This window comes from Rutidosis leptorrhynchoides, chromosome 8 (genome assembly GCF_046630445.1).
Source record: "Rutidosis leptorrhynchoides isolate AG116_Rl617_1_P2 chromosome 8, CSIRO_AGI_Rlap_v1, whole genome shotgun sequence".
NCBI classification, from domain to species: Eukaryota; Viridiplantae; Streptophyta; class Magnoliopsida; order Asterales; family Asteraceae; genus Rutidosis; species Rutidosis leptorrhynchoides.
Window position 1 is genome coordinate 55,090,515 of NC_092340.1, and position 27,535 is coordinate 55,118,049.

Here is a 27,535-nt window from a genome sequence, read left to right on the forward strand (position 1 = left end):
TGGTAACGAATCTCAAAGTCGTAATCATTCAATAATTCAATCCACCTACGCTGCCTCATATTCAGTTGTTTCTGATTAAATATGTGTTGAAGACTTTTGTGGTCGGTATATATAATACTTTTGACCCCATATAAGTAGTGCCTCCAAGTCTTTAATGCAAAAACAACCGCGCCTAATTCCAAATCATGCGTCGTATAATTTTGTTCGTGAATCTTCAATTGTCTAGACGCATAAGCAATCACCTTCGTTCGTTGCATTAATACACAACCGAGACCTTGCTTTGATGCATCACAATAAATCACAAAATCATCATTCCCTTCAGGCAATGACAATATAGGTGCTGTAGTTAGCTTTTTCTTCAATAACTGAAACGCTTTCTCTTGTTCATCATTCCATTCAAATTTCTCCCCTTTATGCGTTAATGCAGTCAAGGGTTTTGCTATTCTGGAAAAGTCTTGGATGAACCTTCTGTAGTAACCAGCTAGTCCTAAAAACTGGCGTATGTGTTTCGGAGTTTTCGGGGTTTCCCACTTTTCAACAGTTTCTATCTTTGCCGGATCCACCTTAATACCTTCTTTGTTCACTATGTGACCGAGGAATTGAACTTCTTCCAACCAAAATGCACACTTTGAAAACTTAGCGTACAATTCTTCCTTCCTCAATACTTCTAACACCTTTCTCAAATGTTCACCGTGTTCTTGGTCATTCTTTGAGTAAATAAGTATGTCATCAATGAAAACAATGACAAACTTGTCAAGGTATGGTCCACACACTCGGTTCATAAGGTCCATGAACACAGCTGGTGCATTAGTTAAACCAAACGGCATGACCATAAACTCGTAATGACCGTAACGTGTTCTGAAAGCAGTCTTTGGAATATCATCTTCTTTCACCCGCATTTGATGATACCCGGAACGTAAGTCAATCTTTGAATAAACAGACGAGCCTTGTAGTTGATCAAATAAGTCGTCGATTCTCGGTAGTGGGTAGCGGTTCTTGATGGTAAGTTTGTTCAACTCTCGGTAGTCGATACACAACCTGAATGTACCATCTTTCTTCTTGACAAACAAAACAGGAGCTCCCCACGGTGATGTGCTTGGTCGAATGAAACCACGCTCTAAAAGTTCTTGTAATTGGCTTTGCAGTTCTTTCATCTCGCTGGGTGCGAGTCTGTAAGGAGCACGAGCTATTGGTGCAGCTCCTGGTACAAGATCTATTTGAAATTCAACGGATCGATGTGGGGGTAATCCCGGTAATTCTTTCGGAAATACATCGGGAAATTCTTTTGCAATGGGAACATCATTGATGCTCTTTTCTTCAGTTTGTACTTTCTCGATGTGTGCTAGAACAGCATAGCAACCTTTTCTTATTAGTTTTTGTGCCTTCAAATTACTAATAAGATGTAGCTTCGTGTTGCCCTTTTCTCCGTACACCATTAAGGGTTTTCCTTTTTCTCGTATAATGCGAATTGCATTTTTGTAACAAACGATCTCCGCTTTCACTTCTTTCAACCAGTCCATACCGATTATCACATCAAAACTCCCTAACTCTACTGGTATCAAATCAATCTTAAATGTTTCGCTAACCAGTTTAATTTCTCGATTCCGACATATATTATCTGCTGAAATTAATTTACCATTTGCTAATTCGAGTAAAAATTTACTATCCAAAGGCGTCAATGGACAACTTAATTTAGCACAAAAATCTCTACTCATATAGCTTCTATCCGCACCCGAATCAAATAAAACGTAAGCAGATTTATTGTCAATAAGAAACGTACCCGTAACAAGCTCCGGGTCTTCCTGTGCCTCTACCGCATTAATATTGAAAACTCTTCGACGGCCTTGTCCATTCGTGTTCTCCTGGTTCGGGCAATTTCTAATAATGTGGCCTGGTTTTCCACATTTATAACAAACTACATTGGCATAACTTGCTCCGACACTACTTGCTCCGCCATTACTCGTTCCGACACCATTTGTTCCTTTCGTTCTATTAACCCCTGGTCCGTAGACCTCACACTTCGCCGCGCTATGACCATTTCTTTTACACTTGTTGCAAAATTTGGTGCAGAACCCCGAGTGATTCTTTTCACACCTTTGGCATAGCTGCTTCTGATTGTTGTTGTTGTTGCGGTTATTATTGTTGTTGGGATGATTGTTGTTGTTGTTGTTGTTGTTGTTGTTGGGCCGTTTGTTGTAGTTGCGATTGATGTTGCGATTGTTGGGATAATTGTTGCGATTATTGTTGTAATTGCTGTTATTGTTGTATTGGTGATTCTTATCACCGTTTTCCTCCCACTTTCTTTTAACTTGCTTCACATTGGCCTCTTCAGCAGTCTGTTCTTTAATTCTTTCTTCAATCTGGTTCACTAGTTTGTGAGCCATTCTACATGCCTGTTGTATGGAGGCGGGCTCGTGTGAACTTATATCTTCTTGGATTCTTTCCGGTAATCCTTTCACAAACGCGTCGATCTTCTCTTCCTCATCTTCGAATGCTCCCGGACACAATAGGCACAATTCTGTGAATCGTCTTTCGTACGTGGTAATATCAAATCCTTGGGTTCGTAACCCTCTAAGTTCGGTCTTGAGCTTATTGACCTCGGTTCTGGGACGGTACTTCTCGTTCATCAAGTGCTTGAATGCTGACCACGGTAGTGCGTACGCATCATCTTGTCCCACTTGCTCTAGATAGGTATTCCACCATGTTAACGCAGAACCTGTGAAGGTATGCATAGCGTACTTCACTTTGTCCTCTTTAGTACACTTACTTATGGCAAACACCGATTCAACCTTCTCGGTCCACCGTTTCAATCCGATCGGTCCTTCGGTTCCATCAAATTCCAAAGGTTTGCAGGCAGTGAATTCTTTGTAGGTGCATCCTACACGATTTCCTGTACTGCTAGATCCAAGGTTATTGTTGGTATGTAGCGCAGCCTGTACTGCGGCTATGTTTGAAGCTAGAAAAGTACGGAATTCCTCTTCATTCATATTCACGGTGTGTCGAGTAGTCGGTGCCATTTCCTTCAAAATAGTTAAATGGAACAAGTTAATCATACAGAATATTAAGAGTAGTTAATAGTATTTCGTAGCATAATATGAACTCATTTATAAAAGCTTTTTCTTCATATTAGCGTTTTATAAGTTTAAATTCGGGTAGTACCTACCCGTTAAGTTCATACTTAGTAGCTAATATACAATTCAACTACTACAATTCTATATGAAAAACTGATTATAATAATATTTCACGTTCAAACTTTTATACAATATTTTACAAACTTACAATACCGCTTATTTTACATAAAGCATGAAATATAGCACACAATAACTTTGATACAAGATAGTTGTGAAGACAATTCTAGCTAGTACACAAGTCGTTCAGCAAAGGCAATAAAGACACGTAATTCATACGTCCAGAAACAAGTCATGCATTCTGGTTTTACTAGGACTACTTCCCATCCTTGGTCTTGTGCAACATAACCGTTATGGCCGTTGATAAGACAGCGTGTTGTAACGTCATCAAAGGGACGAGGGTTACGTAATGTCCAACAGTCCCGTAATAATCTAAAAACCTCATTTCTTACCCCAATTACCGACTCCGTCACTTGTGAAAACGTTTTGTTTAATAGTTGTAGCCCGATGTTCTTGTTCTCACTTTGGTGAGAAGCGAACATTACTAATCCGTAAGCATAACATGCTTCTTTATGTTGCATGTTAGCCGCTTTTTCTAAATCACGAAGTCCAATATTCGGATATATTGAGTCAAAATAATTTCGTAACCCGTTGCGTAAAATAGCATTTGGGTTCCCCGCAATATATGCGTCAAAGTAAACACATCGTAACTTATGGGTTTCCCAATGTGATATCCCCCATCTTTCAAACGAAAGTCTCTTATAAACCAAGACATTCTTGGAACGTTCTTCGAATGTCTTACAAACTGATCTCGCCTTAAATAGTTGTGCCGAAGAATTCTGGCCGACTCTAGACAAGATTTCATCAATCATGTCTCCGGGTAGGTCTCTTAAAATATTGGGTTGTCTATCCATTTTGTGTTTTTAAACTGTAAAATAGACAAGAGTTAGATTCATAAAAAAATACTTATTAATACAAGCAATTTTTACATATATCATAAAGCATAAGAACACTATATTACATATATTACACCACACGAATACAGCTATCTTATTCCGACTCGCTCGTTTCTTCTTCTTCGGTTTTGGTTCGTTTTGCCAAGTTTCTAGGGATATATGATGTTCCCCTAATACGAGCCGTCATTGTCCACATTGGTTTAGAAAAACCTGGTGGTTTAGAGGTTCCCGGGTCATTGTTACAACTTAAGGACTTCGGGGGTTGACGATACATATAAAGTTCATCGGGGTTGGAATTAGATTTCTCTATTTTTATGCCCTTTCCCTTATTATTTTCTTTTGCCTTTTTAAATTCAGTTGGGGTAATTTCTATAACATCATCGGAATTCTCGTCGGAATCCGATTCATCGGAGAATTGGTAATCCTCCCAATATTTTGCTTCCTTGGCGGAAACACCATTGACCATAATTAACTTTGGTCGGTTGGTTGAGGATTTTCTTTTACTTAACCATTTTATTATTTCCCCCACCGGTTCTATTTCTTCATCCGGTTCCGATTCTTCTTCCGGTTCCGATTCTTCTTCCGGTTCCGACTCTTCTTCCGGTTCCTCTTCGGGAACTTGTGAATCAGTCCACAAATCATTCCAATTTACATTTGACTCTTCATTATTATTAGGTGAGTCAATGGGACTTGTTCTAGAGGTAGACATCTATCACATAATATCAAACACGTTAAGAGATTAATATATCACATAATATTCATATGTTAAAAATATATAGTTTCCAACAAAAATGTTAAGCAATCATTTTTAAAGAAAACATGGTCGAAGTCCAGACTCACTAATGCATCCTAACAAACTCGATAAGACACACTAATGCAAATTTTCTGGTTCTCTAAGACCAACGCTCGGATACCAACTGAAATGTCCCGTTCTTATTGATTAAAAACGTTCCATATTAATTGATTTCGTTGCGAGGTTTTGACCTCTATATGAGACGTTTTTCAAAGACTGCATTCATTTTTAAAACAAACCATAACCTTTATTTCATAAATAAAGGTTTAAAAAGCTTTACGTAGATTATCAAATAATGATAATCTAAAATATCCTGTTTACACACGACCATTACATAATGGTTTACAATACAAATATGTTACATCGAAATCAGTTTCTTGAATGCAGTTTTTACACAATATCATACAAACATGGACTCCAAATCTTGTCCTTATTTTAGTATGCAACAGCGGAAGCTCTTAATATTCACCTGAGAATAAACATGCTTTAAACGTCAACAAAAATGTTGGTGAGTTATAGGTTTAACCTATATATATCAAATCGTAACAATAGACCACAAGATTTCATATTTCAATACACATCCCATACATAGAGATAAAAATCATTCATATGGTGAACACCTGGTAACCGACAATAACAAGATGCATATATAAGAATATCCCCATCATTCCGGGACACCCTTCGGATATGATATAAATTTCGAAGTACTAAAGCATCCGGTACTTTGGATGGGGTTTGTTAGGCCCAATAGATCTATCTTTAGGATTCGCGTCAATTAGGGTGTCTGTTCCCTAATTCTTAGATTACCAGACTTAATAAAAAGGGGCATATTCGATTTCGATAATTCAACCATAGAATGTAGTTTCACGTACTTGTGTCTATTTTGTAAATCATTTATAAAACCTGCATGTATTCTCATCCCAAAAATATTAGATTTTAAAAGTGGGACTATAACTCACTTTCACAGATTTTTACTTCGTCGGGAAGTAAGACTTGGCCACTGTTGATTCACGAACCTATAACAATATATACATATATATTAAAGTATGTTCAAAATATATTTACAACACTTTTAATATATTTTGATGTTTTAAGTTTATTAAGTCAGCTGTCCTCGTTAGTAACCTATAACTAGTTGTCCACAGTTAGATGTACAGAAATAAATCGATAAATATTATCTTGAATCAATCCACGACCCAGTGTATACGTATCTCAGTATTGATCACAACTCAAACTATATATATTTTGGAATCAACCTCAACCCTGTATAGCTAACTCCAACATTCACATATAGAGTGTCTATGGTTGTTCCGAAATATATATAGATGTGTCGACATGATAGGTCGAAACATTGTATACGTGTCTATGGTATCTCAAGATTACATAATATACAATACAAGTTGATTAAGTTATGGTTGGAATAGATTTGTTACCAATTTTCACGTAGCTAAAATGAGAAAAATTATCCAATCTTGTTTTACCCATAACTTCTTCATTTTAAATCCGTTTTGAGTGAATCAAATTGCTATGGTTTCATATTGAACTCTATTTTATGAATCTAAACAGAAAAAGTATAGGTTTATAGTCGGAAAAATAAGTTACAAGTCGTTTTTGTAAAGGTAGTCATTTCAGTCGAAAGAACGACGTCTAGATGACCATTTTAGAAAACATACTTCCACTTTGAGTTTAACCATAATTTTTGGATATAGTTTCATGTTCATAATAAAAATCATTTTCTCAGAATAACAACTTTTAAATCAAAGTTTATCATAGTTTTTAATTAACTAACCCAAAACAGCCCGCGGTGTTACTACGACGGCGTAAATCCGGTTTTACGGTGTTTTTCGTGTTTCCAGGTTTTAAATCATTAAGTTAGAATATCATATAGATATAGAACATGTGTTTAGTTGATTTTAAAAGTCAAGTTAGAAGGATTAACTTTTGTTTGCGAACAAGTTTAGAATTAACTAAACTATGTTCTAGTGATTACAAGTTTAAACCTTCGAATAAGATAGATTTATATGTATGAATCGAATGATGTTATGAACATCATTACTACCTTAATTTCCTTGGATAAACCTACTGGAAAATAGAAAAATGGATCTAGCTTCAATGGATCCTTGGATGGCTCGAAGTTCTTGAAGCAGAATCATGACACGAAAACAAGTTCAAGTAAGATCATCACTTGAAATAAGATTGTTATAGTTATAGAAATTGAACCAAAGTTTGAATATGATTATTACCTTGTATTAGAATGATAACCTACTGTAAGAAACAAAGATTTCTTGAGGTTGGATGATCACCTTACAAGATTGGAAGTGAGCTAGCAAACTTGAAAGTATTCTTGATTTTATGAAACTAGAACTTTTGGAATTTATGAAGAACACTTAGAACTTGAAGATAGAACTTGAGAGAGATCAATTAGATGAAGAAAATTGAAGAATGAAAGTGTTTGTAGGTGTTTTTGGTCGTTGGTGTATGGATTAGATATAAAGGATATGTAATTTTGTTTTCATGTAAATAAGTCATGAATGATTACTCATATTTTTGTAATTTTATGAGATATTTCATGCTAGTTGCCAAATGATGGTTCCCACATGTGTTAGGTGACTCACATGAGCTGCTAAGAGCTGATCATTGGAGTGTATATACCAATAGTACATACATCTAAAAGCTGTGTATTGTACGAGTACGAATACGGGTGCATACGAGTAGAATTGTTGATGAAACTGAACGAGGATGTAATTGTAAGCATTTTTGTTAAGTAGAAGTATTTTGATAAGTGTATTGAAGTCTTTCAAAAGTGTATAAATACATATTAAAACACTACATGTATATACATTTTAACTGAGTCGTTAAGTCATCGTTAGTCGTTACATGTAAGTGTTGTTTTGAAACCTTTAGGTTAACGATCTTGTTAAATGTTGTTAACCCAATGTTTATAATATCAAATGAGATTTTAAATTATTATATTATCATGATATTATCATGTATGAATATCTCTTAATATGATATATATACATTAAATGTCTTTACAACGATAATCGTTACATATATGTCTCGTTTAAAAATCATTAAGTTACTAGTCTTGTTTTTACATATGTAGTTCATTGTTAATATACTTTATGATATGTTTTCTTATTATAGTATCATGTTAACTATATATATATATATCCATATATATGTCATCATATAGTTTTTACAAGTTTTAACGTTCGTGAATCACCGATCAACTTGGGTGGTCAATTGTCTATATGAAACATATTTCAATTAATCAAGTCTTAACAAGTTTGATTGGTTAACATGTTGGAAACATTTAATCATGTAAATATCAATCTCAATTAATATATATAAACATGGAAAAGTTCGGGTCACTACAAGAGTGGGCTACTCCGGACCTCCATTTAGTTCAATTCAATTAGCTGGGCCAAAATAGGCCAATTTTTCATTAAATCATAGGAGTAATAATTATTGTTTAATTTTTTTATATATATATTTGTTAGTTAATTTAATTACGTAGCAAATAATAAATAAAAGGATTTTAAATTAATTATATAATATTATATATTTAAATTAGACACTGAACGATTTCCCCCTATTTTGACTTCAGTGTTAAGTTTCAGTGTCTTGGAAGACACTGAAATTTGACACCGAGTTCAGTGTCTCGACTCTCTGTGTTCTAATGGATATGACACTTTTTTGGCTAGACAAATGGTTGAATGGTACTTCTCTTGATGTTAGATTTCCTTGATTATATGCTCTCGAAATGGAGAAATATTGCATAGTTTATGATAGACGTTCACAAGATGGGTGGAATTGGTAATGGCGTTATGATATTAGAAATGGGGTTCAACTATAGGGTTGAACTACAACAATTACAAGATCCGCAAGCTGCTATCGGCAGTCTCTCTTTAACGGATGAAAACGATAATTGGATTTGCCCAGACCTTACGAATGGTTCTTTTACGGTATTCGCAAACTTCTTGATACATCTCCTGTGGGTTCTTGGCCAACACATTGGCGTAAGATCGTTCCTCCAAAGATTTATTTTTTCTTGTGGCATGCACGTCTCAATAAATTGTCAGATATATGTAACCTTATTGGTAAAGGTGTGGTTGTTCATAACTTGCTTTGTTCTTCTTGCGGGCTTCACGTTGAGGACATGCCTCACATCTTCTTTGGATGCGATATTGCAGCTCAAGTTTGGGTTCATATCGCTTTGTGGGTAGACCTTGATCTTCCCAAATGGCAATCGGTTAATGATCTTTGCAATGGATTATGAACTCGGTTAATGTTCTCGAGAGTTATCCTACTTGAAGCTATTTGTTACGCCACTATTGGGCTCTTTGGCGATTCGTTCTTGGTAGCATCTTTGATCCTTCAAATTTCATGAAAAGCCACATGTTAGATTTTATCGAGTTATCCTCTTTTCATTGGAATTCGTGTCATTATAAGAAAGTCAATCTTGATTGGAATAGTTGATTACAAAACTTTCTTATATCTTTTTATTTTTTTTCTTTCGAAAAACATAGCTCCTTGCTAGTTTTTCAATAATATTTTCTTCATTATTAAAAGAAAAAAAAAAACTTACATGTTAGTTCAAATCTCTAGATAATAGTGTTTTACTGACTAAAGTTTTTGGTTAACTAGATTGTGATATTTGGGTTATTGTAAACAAAGTGTTTGGTTCATTGTATGTTGTCTTTGAAAACACGTGTTATTTGTTATGTGGCCGACACAAAACATTTGGTTGTTTCTTACTTACTTCATGGAATGGAATTGTGCAAAGCCATGTAAATACATTTAGAATATAAGGAAGTGTTATTGGGGCAAGGGTTATGAGAGGTGTATTCGAACATATGCAATATAGATAACTGTCTAGGAAAAATTTAAAAGGGTTTAAAATTTTGAAAAATGTAAACATTTTTTTAATATATTTAATTAAATCAAATTAAAAATTATCAATTAAAGTCGAAATATTTTTTTAATAGTTAAATACAATGTAGGTAAATAAATATATAAATTAGAGTATCATTTTTTATGCGTAGTAAAAAAATTTAATGTATATGTTGGTCCATATTTATTTTCGTCTAGGACTTTTAAATTGTTGAGACTGGCCTAAGTGATATATCTATCAATATATTATATTTGATATATCTATCAATATTGTTGGCTAATTCCAATAATACTCTTACATAAGTTCTAATACTAAAAATTGTGTAACATAATATCCATCATTATATTATATTTGATATATCTATTAATATTGTTGGCTATAATTCTAATAATACTCTTACATATGTGTAACATATTCAAAAAGGTAGTTTAGTTTTTTTTTTTTTTTTTTTTTTTTTTTTTTTTGTGAATCTATCAAAACCATTTTTTTTATAGGCAAACTCACACCCCATAATACTAACACAAATATATATACCACAAAATATCTTAAACATGACTCGAATCCTCAACCTCAAGATTGTAAGGGTAACCTCAGTACTGCTAAGCCATTGACTCTTTGATTATCAAAACCATTATTGAAAATATCAACTTTTAGAATTTAAGTGGTCAAACGTTAAAAGCCTTTTTTCCCTTTAAATTTATATTTATATTTGTAATCAAAAATAACAATAATTGGATTTGGCTTAGCAGTAATCAGTATCAAATCAAATCAAATCAAATATAAAGAAATATAAATATAAATACATATAAGAAAAACTAGTTTATTTTCTCAAAACATCTCCCATCAGTATAAATATTCAAAATTTGTAAATAAATCTTTTAGTTAAAACTCGTTTATTATTATTTCGCCGGTTATATAAAAAAATCTTTTAGTAAAATGTTGCAAGGTTTTAAGTTGGCAACCCAAATATAACTTTCTATTATCCTTCACATGTCGATTCGTATGTCTATTTGTGATGGCCCAACTTATGTTGTTCTTAATTGTGGGTTCGGAGCCTATCTTTATAGAAAAACCAATAGTTGTAAAAATTTCGATTACTCATGATTAATACCCGATTGCTCATTTTTATAAATAACTCATTTCAATTTTTCATAATCCGTTTAATTAATCGGGTCAACAACGGTTATGGGTCAAGATTGAATTTGTTAATCTAAGTCATCAAAGTCAGAATTGATTGTTATTTTAATATGAATTTAAATTAGAATTTTAAAATTTTGAATATAGTAAACAATTTTATACTAAAATTTAAGTTTTTGTTTATGATTTTCTTCTATATATATATTCACATATAATTTTGAATTTATTATTTAAATGTAGTACAAACTACAATCCCCAATTATTTCCCGAATTGTAGATTACTCTTTTTTCAGAGTCTCGGCCGATTACTTCCTGAATCTATAAGTACTATTAAATCTTTAAAATGGTGATGTTATAAATAACGTTTATCGAAGCTTAAAAAAATTAAAAATTAAAAATCTAAATGATGTCATTAATATTCATTAATTAGATTATAAAATTAAAAAATAATCTATTTAAAATTAAAACATGTGATTTGCTTCTCATATTAAAAAGATTATTTTATGGATTTTTCATTCACATAACTCTTCATTATCCTTTTAAATATTACTCCGTATTAAGCATTCTCTTGTTTATCAATTGTTCACATATATAGTTTATCATCCAATCATCTTCTAAAATCCAGGTTTGTCATTGTATTTTGATTTTATGATGATTTTCAATAAAAACAATTTATGTTCTTGAATATGCATCATGAAAGGGTCTATTTAAATTTATAAAATCATGAATTACGTTATATAGGTTATGTAAATTCATGAATTCCGTATATTTTTTAAATTTGTTCAGTCGATACAAACAAACATATTCATTACATATAAGTTACTGTTTAATTTTTTTATATCTACATTGTCATTAAAATTATATATAATATTAAAAATAAATTATACTTTATAATTAAATTTAGTAGCTTTATCACGATTATTGATTTTATATATTCTATGGTTGCTATAATTTTTTTATCAAGAACAATTTTTATTTTTTCTATATAAACTCAATTAATATTGATAATGAAGATAAGTTTGACTTATATTTAATTCAACTTAAAGAAAAAAAATTCAATTTTAACAAAAATAAAAACAATTTAAAACAATAACATATCCGTAAATCAAGTTACCAATTATCTTGATTAAAAAAGCATTGAATAATTTTCTATAAATTTGCCCTAAGTTTCTTTTTCAATTACATTTATGAAAGATATAGATGTTAACTAAATAATTAAAGACAATATTTATGATTGTCAATTTCAAATTCAAATTTAAACTAAATTACATCCGATAAGTCTGGTTTTCCAACCCTTTCCTAGTCACTCAAAGATTCGAACCTGATACCCTTTACAAGGATGTCAGGAGCCTCAACTACTATGCTACCTTGGGATTTGAATGGTTTCAATATTAAATGTTATGATAATCTAAATATAAATGAGTTGAAAAAGTGTATCAAACCTAAAGAGTAAATACAAATATCAATATAGGGGAATGTTCAATGCAGAATCAAAAAACTACAAAACTAACTAATGTGTATAAATTTACACTTGTATAGAATGATGCACACTAAAAAGATTTTGTATCTATGCACAAAAATACACTCGTGCACAATGGTGCACATTTAAAAAATTATGTATTGAACTTTTAGCTATCAATATAATGTATATGTACATGTACATTATTAATGAGATAAGGTGATAATGGGTCGGGTCAACCCATACCCATCACCAAACTAACCTATATAAATCACCACCTTTTCTTTCCACTGAAAATATCCCTTATCTCTTATCCCCTGCCATTACAAAATCTCCTAAAACCTCCATTAAAACTTTACCCATAACAACCATGTCTTCTTCTATAGCAGCAGCTGCCTTTAATCTTCTATCTGTAACTTCATCTGCAACCAGTTTATCCAAAACATCATCTTCACTCACATCTTTTTGCATATATCCTTCCATTAATCACAGTCTTCCTAAGCTTTTGTCAAGTAAATTGTTTGTGCCAACTCAATCCTCTCGAATCGTCCGAAATTTAGCCGTTGCATCTTCGTTCGAGTTGGATGAGGAATTATCAAGTGATGGTGATGAACAACAACAAAGGTCTAACTTTTCACCTGACCTTAAAGTGTATGTGGGTAATTTGCCATGGAATGTTGATAGTGCTGCTCTTGCTGGACTCTTTCAACGTGCTGGCAATGTTGAGATGGTTGAGGTATAACTTAAAATTTTTAAATCATTTAATTTTATTGCTCCGTATTATATTCTTGAAAAATATTTTCGGTTCATGGGATTATAGTCTTGTGTTATTTGATCTTTTGTAATAATTAAGCTGACTAGTGCCAGATTTGTAACTGAAATTGAATGACTAATTATTTTACATATTTCATTGGTCAGGTGGATTGGTTATAAACAATAGTTGCCAACCATTACTATCTTTTTGCATTTTTAGTCTTGTAACCTTTTGAAGGATTTTTATGCCGTTAACACACTAGAAAGCGTTGTAGATAGCGGTTAATTATTATGTTCAGGGCGGCAATTATTTAGATGTACAACACATTTAAGAGTGTTAACAACAACCCCTAGTTCTGTCCTTGGAAAAAAAACCTTTTCTTTTTATCTAGCAATTTTGCAAAGTAGAGGGTACTCGTTTTGGGCCTTTTGGCATATTATAAAAAGAACAGTCGGTCTGCATGAAAAGTCAAGCAGAAGGAAACACTAAATCGTTACGGGTATTTTCATTCACATGATTAATCGTTATCTATAGTTTTAGTCTCTTCTGTTGTTTGTTTTGAAAGATATTGTGATATGTTACTATCCCTGATTACCCTTAAAAGTTGCAAAAAGTTAAGTTCTGTTTTCAGATACACATGATTCATTTTCCAGAAAATTTGAACTAATATTTCATGTTTGTTAATCAGTCATCATTAGTACTAATTTCTCATACCAATATTCATCATAATGTCTTTTAAAAAGTACAACACTTTTTAGTAGTCATTAGCTGGTTGTTGGCTTGTTGGTGCAGGTTGTGTATGACAAAATTAGCGGAAGAAGCAGGGGATTCGGATTTGTGACTATGTCATCAGTCCAAGAAGTTGAGGCAGCTACTCGCCAGTTCAACGGTTATGTAAGTGCCTTGATATGACCCAATGTTGTTTTTTTTTTTGTTTTTGTATGCAGCATTTCAAATATTCAAATTTGTCTGCTGCAACGATTATTATGTGTGTTTTTTAATCTATATATTTCTATTTTAAGCAAATAGTATACTGGAAATGTAGGAACTCGACGGGAGGCAACTTAAGGTAAATTCAGGACCACCTCCAAGTAAAGGAGAGTCTTCATTCGGAAGGCAAAGAGAAGGCGGTAGAGGCAGCTTTGGCGGCGATGGAAGCCGTGGCGGTTACGGTGGTGGTGGTGGACGGAGTTCCGACACCAATAAGGTTTATGTCGGAAATCTTGCGTGGAGTGTAGACAATCTCGCTCTTGAAACGTTGTTTCAGGAGCAAGGAAATGTTATGGAAGCTAGGGTAGTTTACGATAGGGATAGCGGTAGGTCAAAGGGTTTTGGTTTCGTGACGTACGGTTCTGCTGATGAGGTTAACAAAGCAGTCGAGTCGTTAGATGGCCTTGTAAGTATTTTCATTACGGGAGTGATCCGTACACCACCAACATTTATACATACACCATTAAATCTGTTCTAGAGAGTTGTACAAAACAACATTATAAAACATGTTTAGTGGTGTGCTATCATCTCCCTTTTATAATCTTTAACATTAAATTTCCTGAAATTTCACTTTTCTTAAATCTTGTTAATATACGTTTTGCAGAACGTTGATGGTAGGAATATTCGAGTCAGTGTTGCTGAAGCACGACAAAGGCCTCAATTTTAAATAATATTTTGGGGTAATTTTTAGGCTTAGGGGCTATTTACTTTTTTCCTGAATTTACATCTGTTTTTCATTTGCCTCTTATTCTGGAAAGGTGTCTCTGGAAACAGACCAATTTTCAGATTAAGTGGCAGATTAAGTGATAAAGAAACAAAAATTTTACTTACTGAATTAAGAGTTGTAAAGAAATATAGATCATTAAGTGAAAAAGTAGACCATATGAACTGAACGCGTCGCATTTTGTCTAAATCGGCTGATTCTTGTAAATGCAGGTACGTCTCTGGATTTGGAACGTTTAATCCAGTTGTGGTCGGAACTTAGTAGCATGTGTTGCATTTTGTAGAAGACGGTGGTGCTTAAACCAAAGCTGCTACCGTTGGAGTTTTGTCTCTGTGACCTATAGACTCTAGACAATTAGATGTTGTAACAGTTTCCAATATTGTAGTATATGATTCAGTTTTTCGGAGTATTTCTTTTAGACATTTACGAATTTGTAAACGACGATTTGGTGTAGGCGTAATGAATTTGTTTGTGATACTATGATTGGTTCTGTTTTTTGATGGTTAAGTTCAGTTCATCTAATAACATTATATATATTCTTTATATCTTTATGTATGTTATATCTACACTTACATACTACTCAATTCAACACCATTTAAATGAGCAAATTCATATATTTATAAGTGATTTTATGGTAATTTAACTATGAAAATCATATGTTATAGATGGTGTTTTAATAAAACATTAGTAAGAGTACTTTCATGAGTGAAGGACATGACAAATTGAGAAGGAGGTGATAAGGGAATTGATATATCCAACACAACTTGTAAAAGTCAGATCAAGCCAACATATGTGTAAAATCATCTACACCTAATGCTAATGCTAATGCTACTGCCATTGACTATTTGACTATTGTTGACATCACATTATGGTATGGTTGTATCAGTTATTCAGTTTTATAACTGATAATAAAACAACATTTAGTCTAACTGCTGAAGAAGATTTGGGAACTGGACTATTGTTGCATACCACTAGTGTTAGAAAATGTAAGATATTCAAATTTGATGATACAATTCGTACTCCAGTACCAAAGCCAAATGATCCTGATTATTATAATTGAGAATTCAAAACCGATATTGTTCTGTTTCGTTTATTGTTAAATAAGATAAAATAAGATCATGTGTATTAAGTTTGTTTTTATTAACATGGTCATAAGAAGTAACAGCATTCTGATAATACTATGTAATTGAAGCAAATCTATAACTCTAGCAGTTATACTTTTCTGGTCACAATCAGAGTTACTTTGCATAAAAAGACTTGAGAATTAGATAATTTACTAATTTCTTTTGTTTTGCTACCAAGTTAGTTTTTTATGCGGAAAAACAAACTTAATTTACCAACTCTAGTATCCCTCTTCTTTTTACGGCTCCTTGAAGCTCCAAGCGACGCACCATCCTCAACGGTACCTTGATGCTGCCAAGTTAGCTCACATGCATCTGTCCTTTAACATTGAGGTTGAGGCCCAGAAATTAGTACTACACAAATGGGCCTCCCTAAACAATTTGGGTGGGTCTTTAGAGTTCTACTGACAGTCTTGTAATCTACTGGCCCCTGTTTGCTGGTATGGCAAAACACCTGGTCATAAAACCCAACAAGTGATCCCATCATTTATGAACCATAGGATATGATAGCTTATCATCCAAATTTTATATATAGTGATCACTATGATAGTGTTCATGGGCCAATGAAGCCCTGGTTGAACCCAGGTCCAGCTTGTAGGGGACATCATCAATAACTCTATAATCAAAACATATGAAACTAAGTGACTTGTTATTAATAATGGTACTAATGAGAAAAACAAACTCACGAATCGTTGCGGGATGGTTTTGATCGGTTAACAGTCGGTAGTTTTGGTCAGTAAGCGGTCGGTTAATTGGAAGTCAAAAACCAGTTGTAAAGAAAAGGGAATTTAAAAAAAAAGAGACTAAATTACCCTACAGTTGAAGGTATTTACGGAGTTGCTACTGTAAACAATGACAACTCACGAAGATTAATACATAGTCATGATTTAAAGAAAAAAATAATGGGTGCATACATGGACCACTATAGCATAATTCTAATAAACAATCTTTATCACTTGGTGTAGCCACTTTGACCCTATAAACTAATAATCTTTATAGAAAGAGTTTTGTTAATTAAGGAATGATTACAACCTATATTAGTTAGGCAAACAAGCCTTCATGCCTTACATTGGGATATACTCCACATGTTATCACATGTTCACTCCAATGAAAGATTACAACTTTTTGCTTTACTGTTCACAAGTGTTTCACAAAGTATGTGACTATGTTAATCAACTGTCTTTTTATGATGATAAGATAAGTCTTGAGGACCAATAGCTGCCATAATATGTCTCGATGAAAATGGGAAACATATAACTTCAATTGAAATTGGGTGGTCAGTCGTGAATGTTTTATGCTAAAGACAATATTTGTGAGCTCAATGATTCCTTTAATTTGTACCTTTGTTATCTTTAACTTGAAGCCAAAGAATTGCATTATATAATAGTGTTGCTTAGTAACCTAAGCATAATGCCATGCATGTCAGACAGAGCTGAGTAATTGAAAGTTAATCATTGTGTTTACACTTAAATTATTCATAGTGATTACTTTTTATCCATTCTTAAAGACAATGTTCAATTATACTTGACCCAGTTTTATGTCCATATCTTCCACTTGACAATGTCTTTTATTTTCTTTCTGTACCTGGCACTTCATTGGTGGTGGTAAATGAATCTCATTGAGGTATGTACTTCTACAATCCTATTGGCCGGTTTAAAAAACGTGTCTTACTCATTTTCTTTCTTTTCTAAATGATCATTGGGATTGATTATGAATGTTATTACTCTTACCTATACTCACACATTAGTAAACGGGTGACCCTAAATATACCAAGAAGTCAACATGGTAAAATAGGTTTTATTTTTTCTTTTTTTTTTCTTTTTTTTTTAGATTTATTAAAACTCGAGGAGGGCCAAGCAGTAGTAATAGCTCGACCCCCAAAATGTTACAACGCGAACAGGAGACTCGAAGTATAGTACAAAAGCAGCAACAAAAAGCACCTAGTTGCAGAGGCAGCAACTATAACTCGACACTTACAGCACCTCGAATGTGAAAGCAATATCTACGACATGACAACAACAATACAGAAAAAAAGAATTAAAACTACAGCACGTAGACCAGTGGGTTCGTGATCCATTCAGAACATTCGATCTTCACACCTTTCACTCGTTTAGAAATCCATTCGAAGGATCTTAGTTTTATTTCCATTAGAGTCGTGGGTCCGTTCCAACTGTTGTTAACGAAAACTTTGAGATTTCGGTTTCTCCAAATTAAATAAGCGCTCGTCCATTCCAATGCTTGCCAATTCCTACTCCCCAAACCCGACATTGGTTGACTACTCTTACCTCGGAAAGCTTAGTTTATGCTTAGGTTCGTTACCGGACCCAAGCCCCACCATTTAAAAATTCTATCCCATACTTCAAACGAATGTCGACATAGAAACAAAGAGTGGTCGATAGTTTCTATATCGTCATCACACATGGGACATCTAACGGAGTCCAAATCAATACCTCGGTTATCAAGTTCAATCCTTGTTGGAATTCGCCGATTTATAACTTTCCATATGAAAACTTCGACTTTCCCCGTTACCAAATTGTTTTTTAAGGTTTCGGGTCTTGATCTTCTGTTATCCATGAAGGTTTCGTCGTCAATAAGTCTCGATAATTTCTTAGTTGTGAATATGTCGTTCGTTGCTAGCTTCCAATACCATACATCAAAGTTCATGTCTTGTTTAACATACGAGTTTATAAGATTGATTAAAGATTGAAATTCATCATGAGCTCGACCAGTTATCTTACGATTCCAATTCCATATGCACAGCCACCGGTTTTCAGACCATATGATTCTGTCTCGCACAGTTGCTGTTTGGACAGAATCCAAATGAAAGAGTCGCTTGAATCTGTTCTTCAAAGGTCCCTCGATCAGCCACGGTTCGTCCCAAAATGAAGTGAGGTTTTCATCGCCAATCTGTTTGATGAATGGAGTCCCAAAATGCAGCCCGGTCCTGTCAATTAAGCAGCCTGCACGCACAATGTTTAGCCACACACCACCTTTCCCTAGTGGTCTACAAGGACCTACATGGATGTGCAACCCGTTAGAACCATAAATGCTTTTATTAATAAAAACCCAAAGAGAGTTTGGCTCGGTTTTGGCCCTCCAAAACCATTTTCCCAAGAGAGCAAGGTTTTTTCTGAAGAGATCCAATGTTTAGACCTCCTTCACCGTAGGGTAAAAGAGAGTCCTCCCACTTGATCCATGACATTTTAAGACACTCACCCGACAACCCCCCCCCCCCCCCCCCCAAAAAGAAGTTTTTCCTAATACTCTCTAAACATTTCAAGACACTCGAAGGAGCACGAAAGAGTGAAAAGTAATATAACGGTAAAATATTGAGGACCGATTTAACTAACGTCAACCTTCCGCTGAATGAAATTGACTTTGTTTTCCAATCCGCGAGCTTTGAATTAAATTTGTTTACTACGGGTTTCCAATTTTTAACCCGATTCATGTTTCGTCCTATAGGAAGACCCAAGTAGGTAAATGGTAGCTCACCTATTTTGGAACCAATTCGAAGGGCTAATCGTTCAACCTCATCTCTTATAACCCCTAAACCGTACAACGAACTTTTGTTATAATTGATTTTTAAGCCCGACATTTTCTCGAAACAATTGAGGAGTTTCACGAGGTAACAAAAATTTAGTCTACTCCATTCTCCGAAGAAAATAGTGTCGTTCGCATATTGGAGATGCGATAGGAGCACCTTATGAGACCCGATATCAACTCCTTTGAATAAACCACAATGAATGCCCTTTTTTGTTAGTATGTTCAAGCCCTCAGCCGCAACAATGAAAAGAAATGGTGATAGTGGATCACCTTGTCGGATACCCCTCTCGAGCTTAAACTCGTGCGTTGGAGACCCATTGACAAGAACCGATACGGAGGCAGATTCAAGGCATGCTCGGATCCATTTCCTCGTTTTGTTATCAAATCCCATCCTTTCTATTATTTCTAGAAGAAAATCCCAACTTAGGCTATCGAAGGCTTTCTCGAAGTCGACTTTGAAAAGGAGGCTCATTCTTTTGGTTTTCTTTAGGTAATCGATAGCCTCGTTAGCTATAAGAGCTCCATCAAGAATATACCTACCTTATATAAAAGCACTTTGAACCTCATCAATAAGTCCGGGGATGACTTTTTTGATCCGGTTCAATAGTACTTTAGTGAGAATTTTATAGTATGAACCTATCAAGCTAATCGGTCAGAAGTCGTTCAAACCCAAAGGATCTTATTTCTTTGGGACCAACGTAATAAAAGACGTGTTGCAACCATTCGATATCTCGCATTTATCCCAAAACCAGTTTAGTGCCAAAAGTAAGTCCTTTTTAATCAAATCCCAATGAAGTATAAAGTATTTGAATTTGAATCCATCCGGCCCTGGAGCTTTCGAAATCCCACAATCATTAATTGCTTCGAGGACTTCCCTTTCGGTAAACAATACTTCAAGGGCATCAGATTGTTCGGCGTAATACACTTGTTGCTCAGCTGCTTGTTTCCATTTGCGAATTTCAACCTGTTTGTGGTACTATTCTTGAAAAGAGACTCATAGTATTTAAAAGTTGCTTGTTTAATGTCGATTGGGTCCTCGTTCCACATACTATTGATACATAAGCCCCGAATATTTCTCCTCGAGTACCTTCTTCTGATTGAGGAATGAAAAAATTTGGTGTTTTCATCCCCATCAACGATCCACTTGACTCTTGATTTTTTGTTTTGCCATGTTTCCACAAACATTTTCCTTTTCCATCCAATTCTTGAGGGTGTCTAGCCATTTAAATCTTTCAGTGTCACTTAACTATCTACGTTCAGCAATGTGATGCCCCGTACAAAACCATCGTGTACGATTCATCAACAACAGGATCATTACAAGGTCAAACACCATATGCTGTTTCAAAATAAGTTTGCATTTATGATAAAAGGTGACGTTTTAACCAACGTCAAATGTTTAACATACGAAAGTATGCTTCTACGAATAGCAAGCAAAAATAATAGTACGTGACCCATAGGTCGTTACAAATACATTGTTTCAAAAATAACATTGTTTGAATGCAAATTAAACGTTTCATGCGGTGACATCTCTAATAAGCGCAGCGGGAGTCTACAAAGCATGAAAACTACAGCGGAAGCAAGCAAACCTTAAGCACCTGAGAAAAACATGCTTAAAAACGTCAACACAAAGGTTGGTGAGCTATAGTTTAAGTATAATAGTAATGTAAGGTAGGCCAGGAGATTTCAGTGCTTCAATAGCGTTTCAAAACAGTATAAAAAGTATATGTATAACCGTGGGCACTTGGTAACTAACTTAACGTAAATAACACCTCCTAAAAGTACACTTGGCGAGTGCGTATGTTTACGAAGTATTAAACACCCGTTAAATGCTAGCGCTACTAGCCCGAGTGGGGATGTCAAACCCTATGGATCCATATCTAAGATTCGCGTTCACCGGTTCAAAGACCAATGACAAAACGTTACCGAGCTAAGGGAAAGTTTATGCCGTTGTATAACCCACACATATATAAAGTTTAAGTACTCATCCCAAAATAGTTAAAGTAAAAAGGGATGCTATAACTCACAGTGGAAAGTAGTAAAAGTCGATACGCGGGAATAGTAAGCAAGTGGTTGGTCCGAAAGGTCCTCAACCTAAGTCAAAAGTTACTAAGTCGGTAAATCGTTCCCAAAGGTTTAAAAGTATGTAAATTAGGTCTTAAGTACCATCATCATTCATCATTTATCAAAAAGGGTAAAGTAAGTTTCAATTAAGAATAGAGTTTGAAATAAAGGCTGACTTCGTTCAGTCGCCACGACCTCTATACAAACTGAAATGAGGTGAGACCAGTGGCCATGGCTCTGTATATGAGTCCCCTAGAGGATGACCAATTTCAAGAACCAAACTCGTCTTCGTTTGACCGTGGTGACGGTTTAAGTGCGAGTAGGTCAGAAATTTCAGCACAACGTTAATAGGGTCTAGTGACTTTCGGGAGGCCATAGATCCTAAACCGTAACTCGGATTAAGACGAGGTCTAAACGGAAAATCATCTACTCGAACCGAAATAACTGAAAATAAACTTTCCAGTAGCCCAGGTAGTCTGATCAGTTCCAGAAATAGTAAGTAAGGGTGTTCCGGTGGGTTCTTGGTGCTTGATGCTCATCACGGCTCTCATCCTTGATGCGTATAGCTTCAAGTGTACAACTCGTTGATGGGTTTGCATCATATTAACCAAGGTTTGACCATCATAACACTAGTGTAAGTCTAAGATATGTAGCACAACTCACTTAAGAGTTGTATGAAGGTTGATGAACCAAAGTTACATCAAGATCTTAGATCCGACACTTACATGAGTTCTAATAGTAATATTAAGCTACAAACTTGAAAGTAAACTAAATAATCAAGATCTTAAGTTGTAGAACTTAGATCTTAGCTAGATCTTAAATATCCTAGATTAGAAAGTCTAGATCTAGTGTTCTTAAGTTAGATCCTAAGTTATAGAACTTGGATCTTCACTTTAATGAAACCATAAGTTATGAAACTTAGATTTTCAACTAGTAAAATGTATGTAAGCTTGTAAGCTCTTATTTACAACAAAATTAGAAGACCATAAACTATAGAAACTTAGATCTATCATAAGTATATGAAGTTATAACTAGAAAGTTATACTTCCATGTTCTTGAACTCACAAAGTTAACTTTGGTTTCAAGAAATATGAGATCAAGATTAACTAGTAATACTTGACCAAATTAACAACATCAAAACTTTAAAGTACTTATAAAAGAAAAAAATAAACTAAATATACAAGTAAAAGTTCATGGTTGTTCATACTTAGAAAGATTCAAGCCAAGGCTTTGATCTTTAAGAAAGTAAACCTTAAGTTTACAAACATGAACACAAGTATGATAATGAAACTTATGAACTTTAAATCTTTAAAATATTTAAGTGTAGAACCATAAACTAGAAAGTTTAGATTCTTGTTCTTGGTTCTTCATCAAACAAAAGATGAAAGTAACCAAGATTACATGAAGATACAAGTTAGAAAACTTGATCTTTAACAACAACAACAAACAACAAGTAATAAATCAAGAAGAATGATGATGGTTATATTCGGTTTTGGAACAAGAAAAGAAGAAGAAAAAGCTTATTACTTACTAAGTTTTGAGAGAAAAAGATGAGAGAAAGTTGAGAGAAAAGTGTTGTAAGTATGTGTGTGTGTGAAATGAGGAAGTATCACTTGTAAATATGTAACAAAAATAAAAAAAAGGAACTCTCCCACCCATCAAAAGCTTACGGTTTTCATGGCCAAGAAGGGAAGGTCAAGTCTTCAACTTTCATGCATGGGGGAAAAGTGTGAGCTCAAAATAGTATTAAAGTTAAATGGTATGGGAAAGAGGTGTAAGTATGCATGTAACTAGATTCCTCATGTCACTAATTAATCTTGTTTATCATTAAGAAGTTACTAGCATAAAAGTGGGCTCTTAATTAATCCATTAAGAGAAGTAGGGTGAGCTTCCAAGTCCATGTTCATTAATAAAAGGCCCAATTCCAAGTATGTAACAATTAATCAAATAAAGCCCAAGTAATTAACTAGTAACCTTAGTTAATTAAAAATGATTAATAATAAATAATCATGAATGTAAATAATATCCGAAATATTATTCGTGTAAGGTACGTGTGTCACAAAGACAAGTCAGGCCATGAAAAGTTAAATACGGTAACAAGTAACACGTATAAGAACACGTTTATTAAAACACAAGCATTAATAATAAATATTAATAATTAAACGTCGGAAAATCCAGGGTCGTTACATTACCCACCTGTTAAAGAAAATTTCGTCTCGAAATTTTAAGCTGAGGTAGATGGAGGAGTCGGGAAAAGGTGAGGATACTTCTGCATCATTTGATCCTCTCGTTCCCAGGTAAACTCAGGTCCTCGTTTGGCATTCCATCGTACTCGGATGATCGAAATCTTGTTGTGTTTCAAAGTTTTGACCTCACGGTCCATAATTTCGACAGGCTCTTCCACGAAGTGGAGTTTGTCTTCAATTGTAAGTTCCTCCAATGGTATGACATGTTTCGGTTCAGCAAGACACTTCTTCAAATTTGATACATGAAAGGTAGGATGAACTGAGCTCAATTGAGTTGGAAGATCCAAACGGTAAGCAACGGGTCCAACACGCTTCAGGATTTCAAAAGGACCAATGTATCGCGGGTTGATCTTCCCATGTTTTCCAAAACGGATCACACCTTTCCAAGGCGCGACCTTCAACATTACACGGTCACCCACGTTGAATTCGAAGTCCTTACGTTTAAGGTCGGCATAACTCTTTTGATGATCACGGGCCGTCTTGAGTCTCGCCTGAATTTGAACAATCTTCTCAGTTGTTTCATGGACTATCTCGGGTCCGGTGATTTGCGTTTCGCCTACTTCGGCCCAACAAATAGGAGATCGGTACTTGCGGCAATACAACGCTTCAAAAGGTGCGACATTAATACTCGAATGATAACTGTTGTTGTAAGAGAATTCGGCTAGCGGCAAATGCCTTTCCCAAGCCTTTCCGAAATCAATGACACATGCACGCAACATGTCCTCCAAAGTCTAAATCGTTCATTCGCTCTGACCATCGGTCTGTGGGTGATACGCAGACCCATGTCGAGGCGGGTCCCCAAGGCTTCTTGCAAAGAATGCCAAAATCTGGAAGCAAAACGGGGATCGCGATCTGAGATGATCGATAAGTGCACACCATGACGAGATACAACCTCTTTTATGTACAGTTGAGTAAGTCTTTCCATCGTATCCGTTTCCTTCATGGCTAAAAAGTGTGCAGATTTGGTAAGAAGGTCAACGATAACCCGAATGGTATCGTATCCGCCCATCGTCTTTGGTAACTTAGTAATGAAATCCATTGTTATCCTTTCCCACTTTCATTGCGGGATTTCCGGTTTTTGAAGTAACCCAGGAGGCCTCTGATGTTCGGCTTTAACTTTCGAGCAAGTCAAACACTTACCAACATAAGTTGCAACGTCCTTCTTAAGATTAGGCCACCAATACTGTTCCTTGAGATCGTGGTACATTTTACCGGCTCCTGGATGAATCGAATATCTCGACTTGTGGGCTTCATCTAATATAAGGCTCCGTAACTCTCCATAACGAGGTACCCAAATTCTTCGGGCATAGCATCGGAGTCCAGTATCCTTAACTTCAAATCGAGAAACAAGAATGTTGAAGTTTTCATGGGATATATTCTCTTCCTTGATAGCCTCATCTTGGGCTACTCGGATCTGGCTATTGAGGTTTGAATGAATGGTGATGTTCAGTGCCCGAAAACGAAGAGGTTCCATCCTCTCCTTTCAGCTCAAAGCTTCAGCTACGACATTGGCCTTGCCAGGGTGATAACTAAGTTCACAATCATAGTCGTTCAGCGTCTCGATCCATCGACGCTGTCTCATATTCAGTTGCTTCTGATCAAAGATGTGTTGGAGGCTTTTATAATCAGTGAAAATAGTGCTCTTAGTTCCATAAAGGTAGTGTCTCCACAGCTTTAATGCAAAGACAACGGCTCCAAGCTCGAGATCGTGCATTGTGTAATTTCGCTTGTGAATCTTCAGTTGACGAGAGGCATAAGCGATAACCTTTGTTCGTTGCATCAGTACACAACCAAAACCACTTTTCGAAGCATCGCAATAAACGACGAAATCGTCACTGCCTTCAGGAAGTGATAGGTGCGATGGTTAACTTCTTTTTCAAGGTTTGAAATGCTGATTCCTATTCGGGTTCCCAAATGAACTTCTTCCCTTTGTGAGTCAGCGCAGTTAAAGGACGCGCAATCAGAGAGAAACCTTCAATAAATCTTCGGTAGTAACCGGTGAGGCCTAAAAATTGGCGAATATGAGTTGGAGTAGTGGGGGTTTCCCACTTGCTGATAGCTTCGATCTTTGCGGGATCAACTTTGATACCCTGGTCACTCACGACGTGACCCAGAAATTGGACTTCCTTCAACCAAAATTCGCACTTGGAGAATTTTGTATAAAGTTGCTCTTGTCTCAAGAGATCCAACACTAGACGAAGATGTTGTTCATGTTCTTCTTCGCTTTTGGAGTAGATGAGGATATCATCTATGAAGACGATAAAGAACTTATCCAGGTATGGCTTGCAGACACGATTCATGAGATCCATAAACATGGCAGGTGCGTTGGTTAAACCGAATGGCATCACGAGAAATTTATAATGACCATAACGGGTTCTGAATGCAGTCTTCATCATGTCGCTCTCTTTCACCCTCAACTGGTGATAACCGGATCGCAAATCGATCTTAGAGTAAACGCTCAATCCTTGTAGTTGATCAAAAAGATCATCAATTCGGGGAAGAGGATACCGATTCTTGATCGTTAATTCATTGAGTTCACGATAGTCGATACACATACGGAAGGATCCGTCCTTCTTCTTCACAAATAAAACAGGTGCGCCCCAAGGCGAGAAACTTGGTTGGATAAATCCACGGTCTAGCAGTTCTTGTAATTGACTCTGCAACTCTTGCATTTCGGAAGGCGCGAGTCGATAATGTGCGCGACCTACAGGTGCAGCCCCTGGCACTAAATCGATCTGAAACTCCACTGCTCTCGGTGGCGGTAATCCAGGCAATTCCTCTGGAAAGACATCGGAAAATTCGTTCACAATTCGTACGTCATCCACGCTCTTCACCTCAGTTTCTAACGTTTTCACATGTGCTAAAATAGCAATACGTCCTTTCTTCATGATTTTTTGCGCTTTCATGCAACTAATGAGATTCAGTTTCGAGCTACATCTCTCTCCGTAAATAATCAGTGGTTTACCATTTCCGTGCGATATACGAAGAGCTTTATCTCCACAGATAATGTCGGCCCTTATCTTGGTCAACCAGTCCATACCGACAATAACGTCAAAGCTTCCCAATTTAATGGGTATCAAATCAATCTCGAAATCCACACCAGCTATGTTGATAATAGCTCCTCAGCTAATTTGGTCAACTTTCTCAAGTTTTCCATTAGCTACCTCTACAAGCATACTCTCCTTTAAAGAAACTAACGACCAATTTATCTTAGAGCAAAAGTGTCTACATACATAACTTCTATCGGTACCAGTATCAAACAGAACAGAAGCTAATAGATTGTTGATAGTGAATATACCTGTGACCAAGTCGGGGTTCTCACGGGCATCCCTTGCGTTTACATTGAATGCTCTGCCACGCGGTGGTCCTCCGTCCTTTCGCTTGTTGGGACACTCATTTCTGAAGTGGCCCGTCTGTCCGCATTCATAGCACTTTCTCGGTCCCGTGGGGTTCGGCTTCCCAGTCATGGTGGTGATCTTGCAGTCCTTGCCAATATGCCCGGTCCTTTTGCACTTTTCACAGACAACATTACAGTACCCGGTATGGTGCTTGTAGCACCTCTTGCACTGTGGTAGAGTACCCTTATAGTTAGAGTTCTAACTAGGGTTCGAATTGGGGTTCTTCCCATCGTTGTGTCTCTTAGCGGGGGTTTGATCATAGGTTCTCCCTTTGTTGTTGTCCCACTTACGCTTCTCACTGCTAACCCCCGATTCGGATTTTTCCTTT

The 27,535-nt window shown here is 35.5% G+C and overlaps 2 protein-coding genes across 2 annotated transcripts; one reads left to right on the top strand and one right to left on the bottom strand.

Moving 5' to 3' along the window:
* Nucleotides 1-12,678: 12,678 nt before the first annotated feature.
* Nucleotides 12,679-15,318, top strand: LOC139861287 (29 kDa ribonucleoprotein A, chloroplastic-like). Its single transcript, XM_071849659.1, has 5 exons — nt 12,679-13,106; nt 13,917-14,018; nt 14,170-14,520; nt 14,719-14,794; nt 15,051-15,318. The coding sequence occupies exons 1-4, from the start codon at nt 12,741-12,743 to the stop codon at nt 14,779-14,781; spliced, it is 882 nt and encodes a 293-aa protein (XP_071705760.1). The 5' UTR covers nt 12,679-12,740; the 3' UTR covers nt 14,782-14,794; nt 15,051-15,318.
* Nucleotides 15,319-17,932: 2,614 nt separating this feature from the next.
* On the bottom strand, nt 17,933-19,893 carry LOC139863420 (uncharacterized). The gene is made up of 3 exons (XM_071852059.1): nt 19,452-19,893; nt 18,410-18,973; nt 17,933-17,961 (listed from the first exon to the last, which is right to left on the bottom strand). Exons 1-3 carry the CDS (start codon nt 19,891-19,893, stop codon nt 17,933-17,935), a joined length of 1,035 nt encoding a protein of 344 aa, XP_071708160.1.
* Nucleotides 19,894-27,535: the final 7,642 nt, after the last annotated feature.

Bases quoted from the DNA above. Each gene is read 5' to 3' on its own strand.
- LOC139861287 (XM_071849659.1), top strand. From the start codon at position 12,741: ATGTCTTCTTCTATAGCAGCAGCTGCCTTTAATCTTCTATCTGTAACT. The intron at 14,019-14,169 runs GTAAGTGCCTTG...CTGGAAATGTAG, and splicing joins CTCGCCAGTTCAACGGTTAT to GAACTCGACGGGAGGCAACT. The intron at 14,521-14,718 runs GTAAGTATTTTC...TACGTTTTGCAG, and splicing joins TCGAGTCGTTAGATGGCCTT to AACGTTGATGGTAGGAATAT.
- LOC139863420 (XM_071852059.1), bottom strand. From the start codon at position 19,893: ATGGGATTTGATAACAAAACGAGGAAATGGATCCGAGCATGCCTTGAA. The intron at 18,974-19,451 runs GTGAGCTACCAT...ACATCCATGTAG, and splicing joins TCGAATTGGTTCCAAAATAG to GTCCTTGTAGACCACTAGGG. The intron at 17,962-18,409 runs GTATTGATTTGG...GTCATGTCGTAG, and splicing joins GATTGAACTTGATAACCGAG to ATATTGCTTTCACATTCGAG.